The sequence below is a fragment of the Amphiprion ocellaris genome, chromosome 16, assembly GCF_022539595.1.
Source record: "Amphiprion ocellaris isolate individual 3 ecotype Okinawa chromosome 16, ASM2253959v1, whole genome shotgun sequence".
Lineage (NCBI taxonomy): Eukaryota > Metazoa > Chordata > Actinopteri > Pomacentridae > Amphiprion > Amphiprion ocellaris.
Genome location: NC_072781.1, coordinates 21,251,909 through 21,274,210, shown reverse-complemented (window position 1 = coordinate 21,274,210; position 22,302 = coordinate 21,251,909). Strand labels below are relative to the sequence as shown.

Below are 22,302 nucleotides of genomic sequence, written 5' to 3'. Positions count from 1 at the left end.
TGGCCCAAAGAGTTTAGCCCTAATGGGTTCTTCTCTAGCTACAATGTCAGATGGCATTATATCTATAAACATTACTGAATGATACAGCAGCAGGCCTCTAATCTGACATTTTTTCTGTTTTGATTTCTTGCATTTAGGGTTGAATGACTTGGCCAAAATATCTAAAGGGGATTTTTCTGATTAACAATAAAATTGTGATTTGCAATATAATCTTTTTTACAGTCAATCTTAAGTTCAATAATCACTATGTAATAGATTTATGACATGATCGAGTATTATCACATCAGATAACATCAAAAGCATGGCTATCACATGAAAGGACAGCATTCATTTCTAAAACCACTGACAGCATAGACTGGAGATATAGTGCATAATGTATATACTAAATTGCAGCCTTTGAGATTTGCTAATGATTTCAAATCGATTAACTGTTCTGCCATACTTGTGTCTCCTACCAAAGAGCACCTTCAATGTATTTATTTATATATTTATTATTTCCTTTTCTGAGGTCCCTCATCTGACAGTGGAAGACCAAGTGAGCTGATGAAGAGGCTACTAAAAGTAATTAATAGCAAACATTTGACATTTAGGTGTCACGGACCTCGTGGCCAAGACAGGTCAAATTTGGAGCAACATTTAGCCCCTTTCCCAGTAAACTAGTACAGAATGTTTAGTATTAACAGAATCATTGCAGTCACTAGATTCTCATTATATCTTGCTTCACTTGCTGAAAATTTGAGCCCATGATTCCCTTCAAAAGACAGCAATGTTAATGCCAGATAAGTCAAACTCAATTTCACAGGGTTTGAAGTAGACTAAGTAAAGGGGGAAGAAGAATAAATTCAATTTTAAAATCACAGTGATTATTGACTCTAATTTTGCCTTATTCAAACAAAGCAATTTCATTTTGAAGATATCAGCTTACCTTGTTTTTTTAGTGTAGTTGTATTTTGTTATGCCATAGCAAGTATTAAACCACAGTGGTGTACTTTTAAGTTTTGTCTTATACCTTGGGATTAATAAATAGTAACAACAGTACCTCAATAAACACGAAGAAAATAATGTTCTCTTAAGCATCTGGACAGACCTAAGCACATATCACAACATTCACATGTACAATTACTGGCTCAAATATTTGTACAAAAAATAGCAAAAGATGCATGAGAAACACGGATCAAAAGAGGAAGGAGGTTTAAAGAGAAGGTCTGTGTACTGGGCCGAGGACTATGTACTATACCCTTGAACAAGTATAACAGATATAATAGAATAAGTACTTGTATGGCTTCTTCCAGCCTGTAGTGCTGGGAGGTGTGGAGGAAGCTCAGAAGCTGGTGAGGAGCAAAACGGCACAGTAAGTCCAACAGCAGCTCATTGAGGTCGCGTTCCAGAGGTAGGAGGGACTCTGAATGAGGGCCTTCCCTGAATCACAGAGCAAATGGGAGACGAGAAGGAATAAAAGTAGGAGATAGACAGAGAGGACAGAAGGGAAATTCAAAAGAAATGAAGGAGTGAAGGAGTAAAATGCAAAATGCACACTATACCTTGGTTCCAAGAGGCAGCTGAGGAATTTGAAAAGTATCTGGTCATCCTAAAAGCAAAAAGATAAGACATCATTGTAAAAACACTTCCAATCCTTACACATAGGTTGTCTTGTGTACAAGATCATATATGGCTTGGCTATTCTGTTTTCACTCAGACAGTTTATCAACAATTGCTACATTTCACAAGAGGTTCAGCAAGAGGGGTGAGTATTATCCATGAAAGAAAGGCTTCTCTGTGTACAATAAAATGAAGGCTATCCCTATCACAGTCTTTCTGTACTGCATACTTTGCTGTCCTGTCTTATGATCATGCTATGGTCTTCTATGTACTTTGTATATGTTTTTTCTTGATTTGGCTCTATTGTTCTGTGTGCGTGACAGAATTGGAGTGAGTTATGAGCATATGTAAATCCTCCAGTGAGTTATGGAGCTACCTTGGGGTCTTCCCCAGCTGGACGAGCTCCAGAAAACTCCAGCATAAGTCTCCCGGGACGAATCCTATTCAGACGCCGGAAACCACCTCAGCAGGCTCCTTCTGAAGTATCCATCCGAACGTCTGAGCACCTCATCCTACGTCTAAGACTGAGCCCAGCCACCCTACAGAGTAAACTTAATTCACCTGCTTGTATCTCCAGTGTCATTCTTTCTGTCACTACTCAGATGTCATGACTACAGGTGAAAGTCGGAATATAGATTGTAAATAAAAAGCTTTAACTTCCAGCTCAGCTCTCTCTTCAACCAGATGGTCTGGTACATTTCCTGCACTATTGGTGATGTGATACTAATCCTTCTCCTTCCTAATTTTCCTTCTCAAGTTTCATTTTCCTGTCACTTGTGAACAAGATCCCAAGATAGTTACATGAATTGGCTCAGTTTTATTAATTAGTATTAATATAATGTTTGTTTTGTGTTTCTTTTGTAGCGAATTGTTTTTAAATATCTAAAAATGTATGTATAATAGCATTCTGTATGATCATTTTCACAAACATCAATATTTTCTTGCTTTTCATTTTTGCTTTACATGCTTACAACTGGCCTCAATAATCTAATCTAATTTAATAAAAGCAAACCATATCCTCTGTTTTATAAGACATGAGTAAAATGTGTAGTGAAATACTTCATACTGAATACACAGCTCAAATTTTTTGCATCCACTTAACTAAACAGAAAAAGAGGGCTTGGGCAGCAACTACGCAGGTTTTAATATTTTAAAGACTGGTTCTCTTCCTCAGTCAACAAATTACATTTCACGCTATTTGCAGTTGACGCTTCCTTTAGTTTTACTTCACAGTGTAAAGATTGTTGAAGTTGAAGTGAAAATGGTATTCAGTAGCTGAAGTGCAGAAAGTTTTTACTGTAATAGCTGACATTTTGACAGTCAGCACTACTGCTACCAGTAAAAGAAGATATATGAGGACGTTACTGTTTAGATTGACCTTACCTGTAGCTCAGAGATGATTTGCTGCACCTCATCCACAAAATGAAACAGCACAAGGTCTGCTGATTTGCTGGGGTCAAGGGTTATTAGCTCCTGTAAACATATGATAGAGAGGTAATCAAATGCATATAAAATCACTTACACACGTATGGTTAGTCCAAAAATGTCTAAGTTACTAAATATCGTTTAGAGTACAGTTAAATCCATCAACAACAAATTGAAGGAATATGGCACATGCAGAAATCTGGCCACAGCAGGCCTTCCTCAAACAGTGAGTGAATGAAAGAGACTAGTGATGGAGGCCACAAAGACACCTATGACTCCTCTGAAGGAGTTACAAGCTTCAGCAGGTGAGATTGGAAAGACTGTGAATACAGCAACTGTTGTCTGTTCTTCACCAGTCAAAGCTTTATAGGCAAGCGACAAAAAGAAAGCCATAGTTGAAAAAAACTTAAATTAAATCTCGGGTGGAGGTAGTCAGAAGGCAACCGGGAGACTCTAAAGTCTACAGGAGATTCTTTGGTCTGACAAGACCAAAATTGGGCTTTTTTTTCCAAAGGACTACACGCTATGCTTGGTGGATACCAAACAGTTTCTGGATATTTGTTTTCATGTTAAAATGAAAAAGTCTTTTGGGCAAATTCATGTTTTAAAAAAAAAAAAAAAAAAAAAAGCAAAAGTATGCTGACCATGATTCAATGTTGAAAAGCACTGAAAGGGGAAAATTTTCAAGAATGAGGATTACTTACTATAGACACTGTACCACTTGGTTGAAAATAAGGTCAACAAGTACAGCGGGAGATTGTATGACAGATACCATTCCTAAACTCAAATGAGAGAACAAGGACTAAAATTTTAAAAGATCATGCAAAGAAAGGCAGGGTTATTTTGGAAATGTGTGTCCACATTCAAAATATAATGTATGAAAAGCCAGGAGAAGAATTAGAGCCTAAGTGCACTATGGGTATGGCAAAGCATGATGGCATAGATGAATTTGTGTTTATTGATGGAATTCTAAATTTAAGTGCACCAAAGGAAACTAGACATACACTTAATGAAATCAGCCAAAAAACTATTCATACAACAAAAGTGTATGTTTCTGAAGGACCAAAGAAAGTATATCTTCTTTATTTTCAGGAGAAAATCAAAGTCTTGGAATAGTCCTTCCACACACCTAAGCAAAATCCTATAGTACACCTGTGTGGTACCAGCTTGTCATTGCAAAGCTAACACTATAACATTGTAACTGTGATCTCTAGTAAAGCTGCTATTGTGTGTCAAAACAAGTTTTTGTCTTCATATTGAACTGTATACATCTGGTTACATGATTTAAAACATTCTTTGTTATGGAACACTTAGAATAGTGTGCTTGTGCTATCATTCTACAATTGAAAAATTGATTCTACTTGTTTTGACATTTTGTTAACTGGAGCTGCAAAAAATGTTTCAGTTTGGGGTTACTGTACTGTCTCATGTATTCCCATTAGTATCTCGGTTCATCTTAGCCACATGCCTCCTGAATCCTCTATACGCTAACTATACAGGGTGGGCCATAAGTTTCCATACATAGGAAAATGTATAATGTATATTTTTTTATGTTTCAGATACCCTAGAAGATGCATTTGACGTTATCTTTGGGTGCACTTGAAAGCCATGGTGTATCAGGTGAAGATACGAGACATAAACCATCACAAGAAAGGTATCACCAATGCCATTACAAGCATAACTTCAACTGTGCTAACGCAAGTTTATCAACAGTGGAAAACGTGTATTAATATGTGTTTTCGAAACAATGGTAATCATATAGAGCACATTATATATACAAAAAGTTGTCCAACATAAAATGTTTATTTTTCCTATGTATGGAACTTATGGCCCTCCCTGTACATCCCATCTAGCCTGTTAGTACATTGCCCAGGAGGAGCTCCTACCTAGCGAGGATGAGCCACAGCAATTGAAAGATATCCATGTGTATGCCTGTCTGCACATGTACTGACCTGCATATGTTGCCGTGCTTTGTTCTTGACTGTTTGTTTCTCCTCAGGGCTGTAGCCGGGCATGGACAGCAGATTGTGGATATAGCTAAAGATCTCCCACTGACACACACACACACACACACACACACACACACACACACACACACACACACACACACACAAACACACACACACACACACACACACACACACACACATACTTAAGTGTTTCATCTGAATCTGCCAGATACATTATTCAAATAGCCTATATGCACACATTTATAGTAACTTGTATCAAGCAAAAAGCTTAATGAATTATAAATCTAATATACCTTTCTGAGGGGGTCTTGTAGGTAGCAATCAATTATCTTGTCATACAGATGTTTCTTCTCATAAAGAAATTCACAGATTTGGTAGCTGGAGGGCAAGGTGAGAAGACAATGACATGTAACTAAGACCACATAATGTAACAGAAATAATACTAATATAATAATAACTTTCAACTTATCCAATTTACTATTGTAACACACACTACCGGTCAAAAGTTTTACAACGCCCCAATTTTTCCAGTTTTTTAGTGAAGTTCAAGTAGTTCAAGTCCAATGAATAGCTTGAAATGGTACAAAGGTAAGTGGTGAACTGTCAGAGGTTAAAAAAAAAAAGGCAAGGTTATCCAAAACTGAAAATTAATGTACATCTCAGAATTATACAAAAAGGCCTTTTTCAGGGAACAAGAAATGGGTTAACAACTTAAAGCTCTTCTGCAGCAATGAGTGAACACATTTAACCCTTTGATGCATAACCTGGGTCAAAAGTGACCCAAATCCAATGGAAAATGGGTATCTCCTGATGTGGTCTACGCATCAAAGGGTTAAAGACTAGCTCATTAAGAAAGCAGTACATGTTGAAGCCAAACACATATAAAGTCAGTGAAGCCCAAAATGAGAATTAAAAGGACAATGTTGAATTTGCCCAAAAAAAGTATCTGATGCAAATTTATGTTGCATATCCATGCAAAAGTCGCTGGAAGCACTTTTGTATTGGCTGAAGCCACTGACTGCAGAACAAAGATGACACCACACTAACATACAGACAACTAATCTCTCCTAAACGGCTCCTACAACTTCTGCAAAACACCATCCAGGGAACATTACTTTATGAAAAAGTCGAAAGCTGTGAGCTCATAATCATAAAAAGCTCTAAAATATTGACATTTAAAAAAGGTGACTCAATACAGTGATTAGAGCCTTTGGTCAGTATACATACAACTTGGCCTTCTCTGCCAAAGTGAGCAGCCTTTCTTCATTAAACTGGACCACACCCCCGACTTGCAGCAGCTCCAGCAGAACCTAGAAACCAGACCAGTGACATGGCATAATGATATTTGGGCAGTTACACAATTTTGGTTCCCCAGGATGTGTGCTTCAGAACATTTGATTTAAAATGAATGAATGGATATTCTATCAAATGATCAAGTTTCAACTTTAACCTGAGGTGGTTTCAACATGGAAATGCCTATCTGGGAAATATGGAACTTCTAACACATAGTTCAGGGAATTCGAAGTAATTGGACAGATACACAGACACAGGAAAATCCTTTGTGGTTAATGACTGCTTTCAGGCATGCTGCATCATGATGCACACATCCTATTAGGTCTTTTAGTTTAAATCAGACTATGAAAAATGAAAATCAGTCTTGAAGAAAATATCTAATAGGTACGTGTTAATAATAATAAAATGAATTAAGAATCATCTGATGTCTTTTTACAATTTAGAAAATTGCCAAAAAAGAAGGAAAACTCCTGGAATGAGTAGGTGTGTCCAGACTTCTGACTTTCTGACTGGTGATGTGTAAATATATTTAAAGGGAGAGAAGGAGCAAGAGACAGACCAAGAGACAGAGAGAGAAAGAAAGAGAAAGAAATATCTGTACTTCAACCTGCTGCCTTTCAGTATGCCGGGAGTCATCATCTGGGCAACACAAGAACTCCAGAACCTGAGAAGACAGTGAACAAATCAGTTATAGAATTTACATCCCACTGACCATTGAAGGCCCTCTTGGAGACAACAGGATGTCTCCTATCCTCCAAATGAACTGATAATGGTCTGAGATGATCAATTCTGAGGATAACCACACCTCTGGAAAAGAGTAGATTGGATTCTTTACCATGACCTCCTGACCTTCCTCTCTTCCTAAAACCCAGAACTTATAAAGAATGATAAACTAAATGGTTTTAAATCCTAAAATTGAGAAACTATAACATCATCCCAACATCTGGACTCAATCTATGATACCAGGTCAACAGGACCAGTATTGAATAAGAGCACCTCTCATCTGATGTATCTGAGAAGGACACACACGAGACACAAACACCTCCTTCTCTCTGTCACTGCCATAAAAGACACAGAGACTTTCACTGTAAGCATATATATTTCTAAAGCCGTATGTTCTCAGTTGTTGAATGTATATACCAGTGTTCTTAGTTATATTAGAAGTATCCTGTCATGTATAATGAAATTCTCTAATTTAAATACATGCTTGCACGTTTTCTCTTTATCTGAGAAACCATATGAGATAAACATGCCATGTTTGATATCACTTTAATTACCTGTTCAGTGGGATTTAGTTTCTGGAATTATAATAGCTGTTTAACAATGGGGATTATATATCTCTATGTTTATGAAATTATTCAAGTAAATTCTAAAGGTATTTGTCTTTGTACACTCATGGACAGTGAAGCTCATTACACCCCTCTGGATGGACACATCCATGACTGGTGAGAAACTGATTTGAATTTGGCTCCAAAGCTTCCTGGGTAAAATTGAGTCACTGGAATGCAACACAAGTTTTTCATTGTTAACTTTTGAGGCTCTACTTTGACAAGGGCTCTTCTTTGTTAAGTACGGGGCTTGTCTTTGTTTTCTACATTAACTTTTGTGCTAAACTATAATATTTTTGGTGCATTCTTTTTTGTTCACATGGACTTTTTGATTGTTAGGTTTTACAGGGCAACAAAACAACTATTTTGTAACTATGAGCTTCGACTCATAACATTTTTACTTCTGCACAATTTCGCAATGCAACTATGCAGAAGTGCCATTCTGTCTCTGCGTTTCTGAACCAACTCATCCAGCAGATCTGCACTGCCACATTCTGGGGCGGCATTCAGTCGCTCTCTGCCTCCTCCTGATATTGTACACTGACTATGTAGCTTCTTTAAAGCCTATGCAAGATTCACTTTCTTTCAGTGAAATGGGTAAATTTAGAAATTACAGATGACTTTTCAGTTCCATAGTAATTCTAAATCTATTGCCACTCAACCAAATGATTCTAGTGATGCTTCATTTGAATACTTAACCTGCATCAATTAGTTCACTGTCCATCTGTTGTGCCACTGTCATCCTTTTTGCTTGTAGTAGTAGTTAATAAATCATCAGCGTTAGCATGTATTTCTATGTCTGTAAACTGGAGGTCAGTGAAATTAGAATGTATGACTTCTGATTATAAAATAATACAAGTGTTTTGATAAGTTATTAATATTCAATCTGAAATACTTTTAATCGATATCCAGATCATATCTGGTGGTGGCCCTGATTTCAAATGAGTGCAAAATTTTAATCATAAAGTGTCGTCTAAGCTAAAATGTTACACAAATAAATGACTAATTCATAATTAAAAAGCAGTCACTCCAGCAGGAACCAAAGCTTCCGGTGTGCCATGAAAAGCTGAGGTACATGAGGAGTTTAAAGACTTTATATTTGATGACTTGCCCTTGTGTGCCTATTCTAGATGTGCTGCCATTTGATCTGAGAGCAAGTATCAGGGTAATATGATCTGTAATGAAATTCTTGTAGTACTGGTTACCTGATCAAAGAGCTTCCTGTTCACAAAAAGTGTGTTGTCTGGTTTGGCCAACTGGCGAGCCAGAAAGGTGAAGAGTCCACCGACCTGGGAAGGAGTAAAGTCTGGGTTGTCCACCATAACCTGTGTAGAAATAAAAACATGATCAGAGCAACTAAAAAGATACAGATAAAATAAAAAATGTTAGTAGTTCAATTTAGCAATCCACAAAACCTTAAACAATCAGTAATTTCTGTCGAGAATAACATCTTCACATCTTTAACACTCCAGCTTTGTACTAGTGCCAGTCTGATTAGCTGTGACAATGAAACAGTGTGCAACAATGAAGAGAAAATTTCAGTTGGAAATGTCTTCGTAAGGTAACTTTGTTTCAGAAAAGGACAACATTTCTGAGCGTTCCATCATTCTCTGTGTTTACAGTGAGCAACGAGTTATTAACAACATTTGGTATTTCTGCAATAAATAATGTATGTTCTCTGAAAAAAATAAATTCTATTTTATTTATATAGCATCAATTCACATCATATGTCATCTCATAGCACTTGACATAGTAAGGTGAAAACCTTACAAATTTTAAACAAAGAACACAGAACCCAACAATCCAAAGGCATCCTATGAGCAAGTAGTCGGCAACAGTGGGAAGGAACTAATAAAAACCTCCACTGAGGACAGAAAATGCAGATTAGAAATGTGTAGCTCCAGCTCCAAAATAACAACCATAACAATATAGTAAAATAAATAAACCGAAATGAAAAACAAACTTACCTTAAGTAAGATGTCCACTATCCTCTGCTGGTACTCAAGGGCCTGCTTGTCATTCTTAAAGTCTTCAAATGTCTACAATGAAGTATGAACCAAATTTTATATGACAGAAGGAAACAATGGAGGTGCAAGGAGGCATTTCAATTCTTAAGAAAGGAAAATTAAACACAATTGGAAAATGGTCAGGTGAAATCTAACCAATTAAGACTAATACTTCAACCACTGGTACTGCCTTTCAACTCCCACTGTTTGATTGAGAGGCTGAATCTGGAAGATGGCGATACCGTGGACCCCACATCTGACTTTAATTGGATGACTCATGGCAGCCTACCGTGCATAGCTAATGCAGGAAATCAGTGACTACAATAAATGGTACAAGGGTAAGTATATAATAGTGAATATGGAACCCAATGCACCCAGCAGTGCTTTTATAGGACAAATAAAGTAAAGAACAAGTAAGCTGAAACCTCTACTGATGATCAAGGTTGTATTAAAATTGACCTGATAAAGATTAATAGCCTAATTCAAGATATTCAGTAAACACTAAGTACTCCAGGAGTAAAATGATATAAAGAAATCTTACCATGGCAAGGACATTGAGAAATTCCCGGGTATCAAAGTGGAGGAGTGTATGAATAAATGGGAAAACTTCCTCCTCTGAGGAGGAGTCAGCTGAATGGAGACGGATCAGGAATTCAAACACCTAATACACAATAACACACACATTAGTTTAATAATAGAACAAAAAGCTGACTTACAATGACTGCAACTTAATTTTTTCAAATGATAAAAGAATGGCGTTATCACTGATCACATATATGTATATACCTATAACAAGTAAAACGAAGTCACTTTGAAGAACCTTTCTAGAAGGTACTGCAAGAATATAAGTGGAGACGTATCCTCTCTCACTTGGTATTTGTGAAATAAACAGTATGTACATACCTGGTTCTTGACTTGAACTACAAGGTCTTCAGGGATGTCTCCTATTGGATATGCCCTTCCTGCAAGACAGCAGCTACATACACACATATATGCATTAATACACACACAGGAGTACACTGACAAACACCAACCCAACACTTAGAGTTGTATAAACAGTGTTTAGGATACTATAGACAGTACAATATACACCAACAATTCTACAAACCTTTGTGATTGATATTATTGGTAGGAATCATTTACCTAACAAGTTAAAACGGTGCAAAAACATTTGGACCCAATTTCATGACAAAGAATCCATTTTGGTCAATGACATACTGTTTAGTTGTCTTGGCTCCACAGGTACCAAGAGACCTGTACCACACCGCTTACATCACCTGTGTATAATAGTTGCAGAACCTCTTGCATTTCATTCCTGCACCCACGTTATAAGGCTAGAACACACACAGCCTGCACAAGACATTCATCTGAGAGGTAGCTCAAACCTCAGCGCTGAGTCGTCTAGAGTATTAGTGTGGAGCTCACTTTTCACACAAGTCTATATGATGTACATGAATGTGTGTACATCAGTCAGTTAACAGACGTAGGGCAGTATCTTTCTGGTGTGCTCTCACTTTCTCTGTCTCGCTTTCTCTCACTTGCTCTGAACGAGGGTAAACTAACGTAAATATAAATTTAATTGATAATGAAATGAAATCAAACACTCTCTTAGATCTCTACCAAGGAACGCAGCGGAGTTATGTGATGATCGGCGTACGTTTGTCCGACTGTTTGTCTGTCTATTCATCTATTCCCAAGATTACTCAAAAACGGACTAACGGATTTGGATGAAATTTTCAGGGAAGGTCAGAAATGACACAAAGACCAAGGGATTAGATTTTGCCAGTGATACGGCTTATAGTCTGGATCCACAGATTTGTTAAAGATTTCTGTATGATTGTGAGATAGTAGCACGGTGTCACTGTAATCATGACAACAAGTAAACACTACATCAGCTGCCTGCTGATGATCATATGATTGTGATCCTACTACAAATCGACTGCAGATTTATCGGGAGGTCATACGACTTAGCAGCCTTGGTGGAGTACTGCGCTGTCTGAGTGCTTTTCTTGCTGCTATTGATTATCAAAGGCAACTCAATGTAGAAAGAAGACAGGTGTGGTAGCAGTGCTGCAGCAGCATGCGAGATGCTCCAGTTCAGTGAGATATCCATAATAAATAGGTGGAGAAAGCTGTGTGGCAAGGAGCTCACACCTGTCACACATCACATTAAATGCTTAGCAGCTCTTTAACAGTGAAAATGTAATAGCACCCAAAAGCAGATACCAACCTTGTGACCATAATGTACACCAGCTGCAAGGACTAAGGACTTAGGAATACATTTGTATAAGTCTGTATGATTTACCTTATGTACACCAGCAGTTTATTTCCCATCACAACATCTTCATCTGACCGGGAGGAAAATTGCAGAATAAGATTTAAATATGCTCTTGAAATATGCTATACTATCAAGAAACGTAAAATATGGAAAATGTCCTTTCAAGGGGGGCTTACCAGTTAAGCTCCTCCCTTCCTTCAGTGTTGGGACAATGACTGCAAACAGTTTCTGAAAAATAAACACAAAATGTACAGCATAGGGTCTCATGACCACCAAGTGGCTTTGCTCTGCGGCCTGGAATGCAGGTTTAGGCTACTGTCTGTTTCAACCAACTCTCCCTAACCTTGACTTATTCAGAAGCAGATGAGTTTTCTGGGCAAAGGTCTAGTCCATCAATCAAGAATTCCTCTAGGAAAGTTGGAGAAACACTCGTAAGAGCTTCAGTAGAATGAAACCAAACTCCATTTTTTGGTTCTTGAAGATGTTTCATCTCTCACATTCTGAACTTTGAAGTACTGAAAAAGCCTTTCTGACGAGTGGTGAAACATCTTAAATAACCTAAAAGAGGAATCCAGTCGCCTTCTACTGACACTCTTACAAGTATCATACCCTGGATGACAGCGAATCTAAACAAATATTATCTGCATTCTCTGTGTATTTAACAATGTCAGTTCACCTGAGAGCGTTTTATCTGCTAATGGCATTGACAAAGGGAAACTTTCTTGTTCTCTTCTCAGCACACACTGGTACATGCAGATGCACAAAATGATAACAGCAAACCGTTGTTTATCTTTCTTGTGTGAACCAAAAATGTCATACAATATAAAGCAAAACATATTCCAAATCTAAGAACATAGATGTGCTATCTGTCATGCTGATTCTAAATCAGCTGTTGCAAGACACTTTGTGGACGGCAATATTTCATTAGGCATTATGTGGCATTGATATTCTTATTGTCATAGTGGCAATGTGGATCTAATTTTACTCCAATGTTAATGCATACATATTTTATACCTTAAAATGTTAAACCTTAGTGGCTTAAATGAAGCATTAGATGTGACATGTTGTTTCTGACCGTACTTTATTGTCTTTCATACCATGATCTTAGCTTCAGAGATGTTTCTAGAGGAAATTGAGTAATTTGACACTCATCTCAGCAAGGTAAGTCAAAAAGGTCCAATGGTTTGTTCTTTATTTACATATTTCCATAATGTCAAACTGAAACTAAACTGAATCACAAAAAATATGATTTTTACCAAACTAGATTAATTCAAATGTGATAAAAGTGATGATGATGAAACAACCTTTACCTCCATTGGAGTAATGTAGTCATTCATACCGCTGTTGAAAACGTAGATCATTGCATCATAGAGCTGGTTCTCCCAACACACTTGAACCACCTTCATACATACATGAACACACACAAATTCAGATACAAAAATGTAAAAATCAGTTTTTGAACTAAAATTGTTTTATGCTCGATTGTGAATTTCAACACAGAAATTCAAACATGATATCCGTTCTTAAACATAATTTTAGATAAAAGTGTACTTTTTCACTAAGCATTATTTACATTTGTAAAGTCAGAAGGAAATAACATTTGCATTGTTTTTGCTTTACAGAGTTCTTATTATAAACACACACACCTGTTGTATGTCCAGGCTGGTGACATCTAGATGCACAATGCACCTCTCCAGGCTGTCCATCATGCCATTGTCATGGTAATGAGCCAGGAGGTCCCTCATAATGGGTGGGGTGAGGTGACCAAGGCGGTCAGCAACAATGTACGACTCCAGTGACTCCAGGAAGACACCTTTAGCAACCATGTTCTCCACCAGCTGAGCATACAACTGGTTGAACAGTAAGTCACTGTGTGCATGCACAGAGCAGTAGTTATTAGTTACTTTGCAATGATGTTTGCATTAAAAACACAGTGACAGTCAATAAATTACAGTGTAAAAATGACACTAGTGGTAGTGACTGTCTAGTTAGGGCTCTTTGCCACAGTTCTACTTGAGAGACTTGTTCACCATCAAACATCTCATAAAGTTTCAGTTAAATAACTTTTTAAAGACCCAAGATTACAAATTTACAAACTTTTTTAAGTCTTTTATTCCATTAATCATTTCACGGCTCCTTTGATTTATCCCCTGACCCTTTGGAGTTTGAAGTTGGGAACAGCTGGACAGAACGTCATGTGAAAGACCAGCTAAAATGCTGCTTAGTCTACAACAATACCAGTCCAATAATGCAGCTAAAATGAGTATAACTCATCAACTGTATCCTGGGAAAATGACAGATAAAATTTTCTCATCTGATGAAACTTTTTTCCCCCCACCTGTTTCACAAATGAAAATAATAAATAATTTAGAAATTTTTTTGTCTGGCACAACATACATTAATAATAAAAAGAAACACAAGGAAATTACAAATATTCCCTTGGACAAACATTTTTTCATCTGTTCTGGAGTCATAACAGAGAGGAGAAGGCAATTTTGCTTAGACTTACAAAATTGAGTGTCTAGTTAGATATATACTTACGCCCTCTGTAGCAGCAAGCAGTATTCCACCAGGACAGGAACAACATCCTGAACAAAATACACAGAGAGGAGTGAGAATGGGACACTGATCTCATATATTCCTGTCAAATGTTTATGTTAACAAATAAACAAACAATAAAGAAAGCATCAGAGGGTTGTACCACGAAGAGAGATTACCATGGTAACTTATGCTGCAGAGCTCACCTGGCCTATCAAACATTATGTTCAGAGTTTAGAATTTAAATCAGCTGTAAGAAGTGTTTCCCCTTGAACAAAGCATTTCCTGACAGTTCATTATGAGTGATACAGATTTTCAGCTGAAGGAATATGTTTAATTTGTAAACATGTCGATCTGTACGTTGCTAAATCCACTGAATCAAGTCGTGTAGTTACAGGATTGCACACTGCATGGACCGTGTTGCCATGGAAACTCGACATGTATTCAGCTGGTGATGCAAAAGACACATTAATATGCTTTGGTCCTATTAAGACACTGCTGCTGATAGAACACTAGATTAGAAAACTGCTTATTCCACTGGTATTACAAATACTCAATCAATAATATTCACTTGCATTTGGCCAAAAGTTTTGAAGCACCTGCCCCTTTGCCCCTTGATGCCCAAAGTGCCCTTTTGTCAAAATTGTTTTTTAAACTTTGTTTGTGTTCTTTTATTTGTAAGTGTGTGTGTATGTAAAAGTCTTTGAGGCCCAAAATAATAAATAAAACAAAAATACAAATAATAATAATTCAGATCTACCCTCGGTCGGTCACATGATCCATGTAGACGTCCCTCACTGCCCTAACGTGTCCAGATGTTCCCTGTAGCTCAGTGCTAGTGCTGCTAGTCTAGAAACCGGAGACCCGAGGGAGGACTTCAACAACTGATGGTCCTGATGGTGAGGAGGTTTTGCAGTGGGATTCGTTTGTCTACGGTGTATTTTTGCAAGATGACTGACTAAGTGAAGTGAGCATCCTGTGTGTGTGTCTGACTCTACACACACCTCTCATCAGTTATAGCTGCTAGTTAACCACACAGCGTGCTGAGAGGATACAGTATGTCAGGCTTCTTTTTGTTTCTATGTTTCTTTTGTCATGGGAAAAGTGCATCAGAGAGATGTATTATTTTACTGTCAGTGACTTGCAGTGTGTTTCCTGTGTTTCTAGAGGCAATGAGGCATAGGTTATATTATTTCACTAAAACTATGTACATGCATTTTCACATAATTTTGGACTATTGCAGGATAAATACAATAACAATAATAATTAGAAGAATTTGAATTCTGATTTTCTCAACCTCTCATTTAAATATATCAGTACTTCTTTATAACATTTGTATATATAGACAAATTAAATATAATATGCATAAATATAAAATATATAATTTTTATAACTTTGTTGTCTTGTTCAAAGTGGATAGTCAAACTGAATAAAAGCACAAATACATTTAAATACATGATTTTTATATCATTAAAAAAAATGCATTTTATTATTAGCACTACAAATAATAAAGGGCAGATTATGAATCAGCACCATGGAGCAAATCCGTGGCTATACAGTATATGTCTGGAAAAGGTATGAAATTTAAAAGCAAGGCCTCCAGGAAGAGCAGCCACAGTTAAACAGTCCAGTGTCTAATGGTGAGCTAAATTCAACTTCAAAATAATAATTTGTCACAAATACATTACAGCACTGTGAAATTTTGCTTATGAACACACTGGGGTTCGAACCACTGACCTTCTGATCAGTAGTCCTGAGACTTAACCATTGCACCACTGAGAGTGTTTATACGCTCAGATCAATACAGCACACCTCCAGTGATATCAGCAGCAGCCTCCTCACCAACCCCCTCAACAGAAGCTGTTCAATGTACCCTATCAAATCAAACATAGACTGGCCCCTAACAAAGATATGAGGTGTGAACAATAATATGGTATGTCATGATTCCATGTTACATTCTTCATGAACATGGGTTGCTACAATTCAGCCAGTTATATTGTAAGGTATGTTTCTGTATGGTGTTTCAAATTTGTGCTCCATGTGCCCCTTTTAACTTTGAGCACCTGCCCCTCCAAAGGTCTGTGCACGGCCCTGCTATGGGGATGAGTGGTTCACATTTTGATTAGACTGCAGTGCTGTTACTGAGGCATACATCATGTTGTTCACTATTTTGTGCTATGATGGCTTGTTGCTGCTGGTGTTTACAAATTTAGTTATGGCATTCATAGTGTTATTATACTGAAATAAGGATGTAGTTTTTAGAGGGGAGGTATGCAAGCTATTTTATCAAGAAGGCTCTTGGCAAAATGCAAGTGAATTGCAATTCCCACTGGCAGGTAGTCACATATTATATACACTACCGTTCAAAAGTTTGGTGTCACCCAGACACTTTCATATTTTCCATGAAAACTCACACTTTTTTTCATGTGCTAACATAATTGGACAAGGGGTTTCCAATCATCAATTAACCTTTCAACACCATCAGCTAACACAATGTAGCATTAGAACACAAGAGTGATGGTTGCTGGAAATGTTCCTCTGTACCTCTATGTAGATATTCCATTAAAAATCAGCAGTTTCCATCTAGAATAGTCCTTTACCACATTAACAACGTCTAGACTGTATTTCTGTTTAATTTAATGTTATCCTCATTGATAAAACTGCTTTTCTTTCAAAAATTAGGACATTTCTAAGAGACCCCAAACTTGTTTTTTTTTTTTTTTTTTTAAAGTTATTTTTTTTTTGCCTTTTATGGCTTTATTGATAGGTGCAGTGAAGACAGACAGGATAGGGGGGAGAAGAGTGGGGGGAAGACATACAGCAAAGGGCTGCGAGCGTGAATCGAACTCGAGCCACTGCGTCGGGGACCAGCCCCTGTACATGGGTCTCCTGCTTAAACCGTTGAGCTATATGGGCATCCCGACCCCAAACTTTTTAATGGCAGTGTACATCTAGGTTTACTGTGTGGCACTAGTGCAATGCATATAATCCCTAAGATAAAGGTCAGAAGCTTTAGCTAATGGCTACATAAGACAACAAAATGTGGAAAAGGAAAGCTCAGTGTGTTTGACTGTGGCATGATAAAACTGTTGCATTTTTGGTATAATGGTTTCTGGGGTTTATCAGAATTGTATGAAAAGCAAAAAGCATGGAGAGACATCAAAGGAGAACGGTCTGACTGGCTCAAGATCACAGAAAGGCTACAGTAACCCAGGCAACCATTCTATACAGCTGTAGAGAGCTGAAAAGCACCTCAGAATGCACAACTCATTGAGTCTTAATTGGGATGAGCTACAACATCAGAGGACCAAAAAACGGTTTCACATCAATCAGCCAGTGACAGACATTTACCAATTTCCTGATAACCAGCTTCTACTGGCAACTCCTAAAATTAAAATGCACCCCGTTTCAAAGACAAAATTCATCACTGGTTTCACAAATATGACAATAACTTTGGTGGTCCTCGGTGGCCTCCTCCTGTCACCGTGTCAAAGAACAACGGATCGCTTTTGGGATATGTTGGAACGAAAGATGTGCAGCTGACAAATCTGCATAAAATATGTAGTGTAAGGAAGCCAACATGGAGCAGAATCTCAAAAAATGTTTTCAAAATCTTAAGGAATCTGTCCCCATTTAATATCACTGCCATTCAGCCTGTCTGATGGGCAGCAAAAGTGATTACTGCTTCTGTTCAAAGAAGAAACGTGTTTTGCAAGCTTGGCTGCTGCTGCTAGTGCTGGCAATTTGGAACTGTAGACTCTGGCTCCTAGCTAGGTGGGGTGGTAACATTACCTTCTCACATTGTGGTAAAGAATTGTTGTGTCTCAAATATTTAGTATTGTGACCTTCACATCTTACAATGGATATTGCTCACTTGTTAATCCAGCTACAGAATTTTAACCCATTTAAAAAACATACTGATGTTGTTTGCCTATTACTCTTGTGGGGAGGTTTGACTCTAGTTGTTGTCACCGAGGTGATGGAGAAGATGAGGACCCAAATACAACAGACATATTTACTGGTTCAGTTTTTGTAGCCACAGCTAATACAGAATCATAAACTGATTTTTTTTCTTTTTTAACGATAGCTGTTGAGATAACCTTACACATACCTGTACTATATTTGTCCTAGAACCAACTATATTAGCTCAGCAGCTAGTATTGTGCTCCTGGCAGAGTCTGTGACAGATCAAGTGTTCTTTAAGAAATGTTAGTTTACCTGGAAATGTTGCTCCATGACTTGGATCTTGCCTTGTTCTGGACACTTCTTCAAAGCATACTCTGTGAACTGGAAAAGGATCTCTACCATCTGGACACACAAAGAGCACTCCAAGTTCAAAAGGGAGCTTGACAATATCAGAGCACATCTTCCATAGTATATAGTTGCAATATAGCAGGCAATGGTACTCTGGTACTCTGTCTTACCTTATCACTGACCACTCCTTTCCTTTTCAGTGGATCGCCAAACAGGCCTTGAATATATAAATATATAGAACACATTGTTGTTACTTAATCCATTGGTCAAACAACTAATTTGTACATTAAAGTTCATTTGGGGTTAATAGATCATTTGATAAGAATCTAATTAATTGTTTCAACTTGCATCATGGTACAGATAGCTGAAGTATGAGAGAACAAGAACAGTCCTACTTGAAGAAGAATTTTTACAACTGTGGTCATATTTTGTTACGTACAAACACAATGTTTCTTTCCTAAAAGGGAAGTCCGCATGCATCAGGTGTGACTATGTTTGTATGGATATGGGGACATGCCAGAACAAGTAGGTAACAGCTGATGACTTCTGCAGATAATTGGCTCCTGTCATCCAGCAGTGTTTATGTGTACCAGCCTGCTCGAGTTCTTTGTTTCAGATAGTTCATGACAATCGATTATCATGACCAATCATTAGTCACTGACAAAGCTTCAGAATAGTCTTACTCAACCTATCTTGCTCTTTCTGCCACCCCCATGTGATCGCAGAAACATAGAGACAAGAATATTGATATAGGAGCTGTATTAAATGCAGCCAGGATATCTGAGAAACAGTTTTGGACCAACATTGGATTTAATGTCTGATTCTTAGGTCTAGGGCAATAAACAAAAGAATAATTATGATATTAGTTAGCTAGACTTGTGGACGTGATGGTTGTTCCATCTCACATCATCAGGGAGGTTCGACTCAGTCTTCTCTGATTTACTTGACACTTTTTGTTTACATAATCTATGGATATTTAAAATAGTATCTGTGAAATTTCAGATTAAAGTACTTTCCAAGATATGTGTTTTTAAACTCCACATCGGACCACTTAAAGTCACTATGCTTGGGTGACAAAATCTCAGAAACAATTATAAATATAAGGCTGAAATTTTAAAAATCAACATGTCAAGGTATAAAAATTTCCAACTACAAAACTCCTACTATCCCAACAGATCTATGTATTTAGCCATAGTTATATTATGCTGAGGTCATCCTAATGACCTAATGCAGTGATAATTCCCAAGGAAATTACACAAAACTACATGACAAGTTTCTTCCAAATCAAGACTTATCCCTAAAAAATGGGGTAAAAATTACACAAAAAAATGTTTTTAATTCTTAGATAATTGGGCGGAAGGCCTGTTATGATTTGAGATGGAACAATCCAAGTGAATATTTCAGGCTTTTATCTTTACTAGTTCCTAAGATATTGCCAATCCAACAAAGCCTCAAATTTCAACGGATGAAAAGCAGTTATTCGATGGGCAATTTTTACAAATATTTTATCTCAGCAAGGATTTATATCAAACTACAAATACACAAATATTTAATATAATATAATACAATCATAAAATATAAGTTCCTTTATTTTAAGGTACAAAAATCTCAAAATACAGAACACAAATTTTATCAAATGGTAGCCCCAAGTAGCAACTGCACACTGTTTGACAGCATTTAAACAAGGTGAAATACTCAGCAATATTAAGCCTGTCTAGCATGTGTCCTAAAGTTGTTTCAACTGTGTTTACAAGATGCATAGTCCTGAACAACTTACATCACCATTTTGTTTGCTGAAAGGACCCCAAACTTATCTACACAAAGCAGGCTGGAAACATGCACTGTGTGAATGTAACAAACAGACTTTTAGGCTGTTCAATGTGTGATATACATTTTACCCACCAACGACAGCTTTAGCAGTTCCTTCGTGGAAGGACCAGGCCAAAGAAAGAGCCTCAACAAAATGCTCCTGCTTCAGCCAGCAGTCAATACGCTGGAGACATAGACAGAGACAAAGATGTAATGGATCAACTGAGAAGAGACCAGTTGTTGATATACTGACTCTAACATCAACAACAAAAAAGTTTAGAAAAATCTATCTTTTATCTTGCTATTTAAACCTGCCATTCATGGATTTTTACCAAATATTTAGTATTGTTCTAGTGTATCATCATTTCTTAAAAGTATTTATTTAGCACAAGTGTAACTATGAATATACACTATATTGCCAAAGTTATTGGGATGTCTGCCTGGACGCACACATGAACTTTAATGAAATCCCATTCTTAATCCGTAGGGTTTAATCTGGAGTTGGTCCACCCTTTGCAACTACAACAGTCTCAACTCTTCTAGGAAGACTTTCCACAAGGTTTAGGAGTGTGTTATGGGAGTTTTAGACCATTCTTCCAGAAGTGCATTTGTGAGGTCAGGCACTGACGTTGGACGAGAAGACCTAGCTCTCAGTCTCCGCTCTAATTCATGCCAAAGGTGTTCTATCGGGTTGAGGTCAGGACTCCACATCAATCTTACTCATCCATGTCTTTATGGACCTTGCTTTGTGCACTGGTGCACAGTCATGTTGAAACAGGAAGGGGCCATTCCCAAACTGTTCCCACAAAGTTGGGAGCATGAAATTGTCCAACATGTCTTGGTATGCTGAAGCATTGAGTTCCTTTCACTGGAACTAAGGGGCCAAGCCCAACCCCTGAAAAACAAACCTCACACCATAATCCTCCCTCCACCAAACTTTACACTTGGGACAGTGCAGTAGGCAAGCATCATTCTCCTGGCAACCACCAAACCCAGACTCATCCACTGGATTGCCAGACAGAGAAGCTTGATTGTCTCCACCGTTGTAGAGTCCAGTGGCGGCGTGCTTTACATTTGCATCCTACGCTTTGCATTACACTTACTGATGTAAGGCTTGGATGCAGCTGCTTGGCCATGGAAACCCATTCCATGAAGCTCTCTTCACATGGTTCTTGAGCTAATCTGAAGGCCACACAAAGTTTGGAGGTCTGTAGCTATTTACTCTGCAGAAAGTTGGCAATTTCTGCGCACTGTGCGCCTCAGCATCAGTTGATCCCGTTCTGTGATTTTACATGGCCTACCACTTCGTGGCTGAGTTGCTGTTGTTCCCAATGGCTTCCACTTTGTTATAATACAGCTGACAGTTGACCGTGGAATATTTAATATCATAAAAATTTCACGAATGGACTCATAGCACAGGTGGCAACCTATCATGGTACCATGCTTGAATTCACTGAACTCCTGAGAGTGACCCATTCTTTCACAAATGTTTGTAGAAGCAGTCTGCAGCCTAGGTGCTAGACTTTATACACCTGTGGCCATGGAAGTGATTGGAAACAACCTGAATTCAATTACTTGGAGAGGTGTCCCAATACTGTTGTCAGTATAGCATATGTGCAGCAGTTAACTTTAAACTTAAACTGATAAAATGAAAACTGCAGAAACAAGTGTTGTGTTGTCTCTGCCTTTTGGTAATTCGCTAATTCTCCTTTGGCTAAATCACTATCCCATCACTGTGTTTGAGATCTAGCCCTGTTTTTATGATAACACACTCATACACACATTCATGTAACCCACTTTTG

General features: G+C 37.7%; 1 protein-coding gene across 4 annotated transcripts in view; it reads right to left on the bottom strand.

The window, feature by feature from the left end:
- vps8 (VPS8 subunit of CORVET complex) overlaps positions 1-22,302 on the bottom strand; it is a 71,305-nt gene that overhangs the window by 13,971 nt on the left and 35,032 nt on the right. For all 4 annotated transcript variants that reach the window (XR_008604330.1, XM_023296292.3, XM_055018428.1 and 1 more), the window contains 19 exons: positions 20,594-20,684; positions 18,862-18,908; positions 18,656-18,745; positions 14,441-14,487; positions 13,546-13,768; positions 13,210-13,299; positions 12,076-12,127; positions 11,927-11,969; positions 10,525-10,597; positions 10,163-10,282; positions 9,583-9,654; positions 8,821-8,940; positions 6,895-6,951; positions 6,222-6,304; positions 5,288-5,372; positions 4,977-5,075; positions 2,983-3,072; positions 1,542-1,588; positions 1,275-1,419 (listed from right to left, as the gene is read on the bottom strand). Coding sequence is in view for 3 of the 4 variants with exons in the window: in XM_023296292.3 (XP_023152060.1) it covers positions 1,275-1,419; positions 1,542-1,588; positions 2,983-3,072; positions 4,977-5,075; positions 5,288-5,372; positions 6,222-6,304; positions 6,895-6,951; positions 8,821-8,940; positions 9,583-9,654; positions 10,163-10,282; positions 10,525-10,597; positions 11,927-11,969; positions 12,076-12,127; positions 13,210-13,299; positions 13,546-13,768; positions 14,441-14,487; positions 18,656-18,745; positions 18,862-18,908; positions 20,594-20,684 (1,674 nt within the window). In the remaining variant the exon portion in view is untranslated. The remainder of the gene's footprint in view (positions 1-1,274; positions 1,420-1,541; positions 1,589-2,982; positions 3,073-4,976; positions 5,076-5,287; positions 5,373-6,221; positions 6,305-6,894; positions 6,952-8,820; positions 8,941-9,582; positions 9,655-10,162; positions 10,283-10,524; positions 10,598-11,926; positions 11,970-12,075; positions 12,128-13,209; positions 13,300-13,545; positions 13,769-14,440; positions 14,488-18,655; positions 18,746-18,861; positions 18,909-20,593; positions 20,685-22,302) is intronic.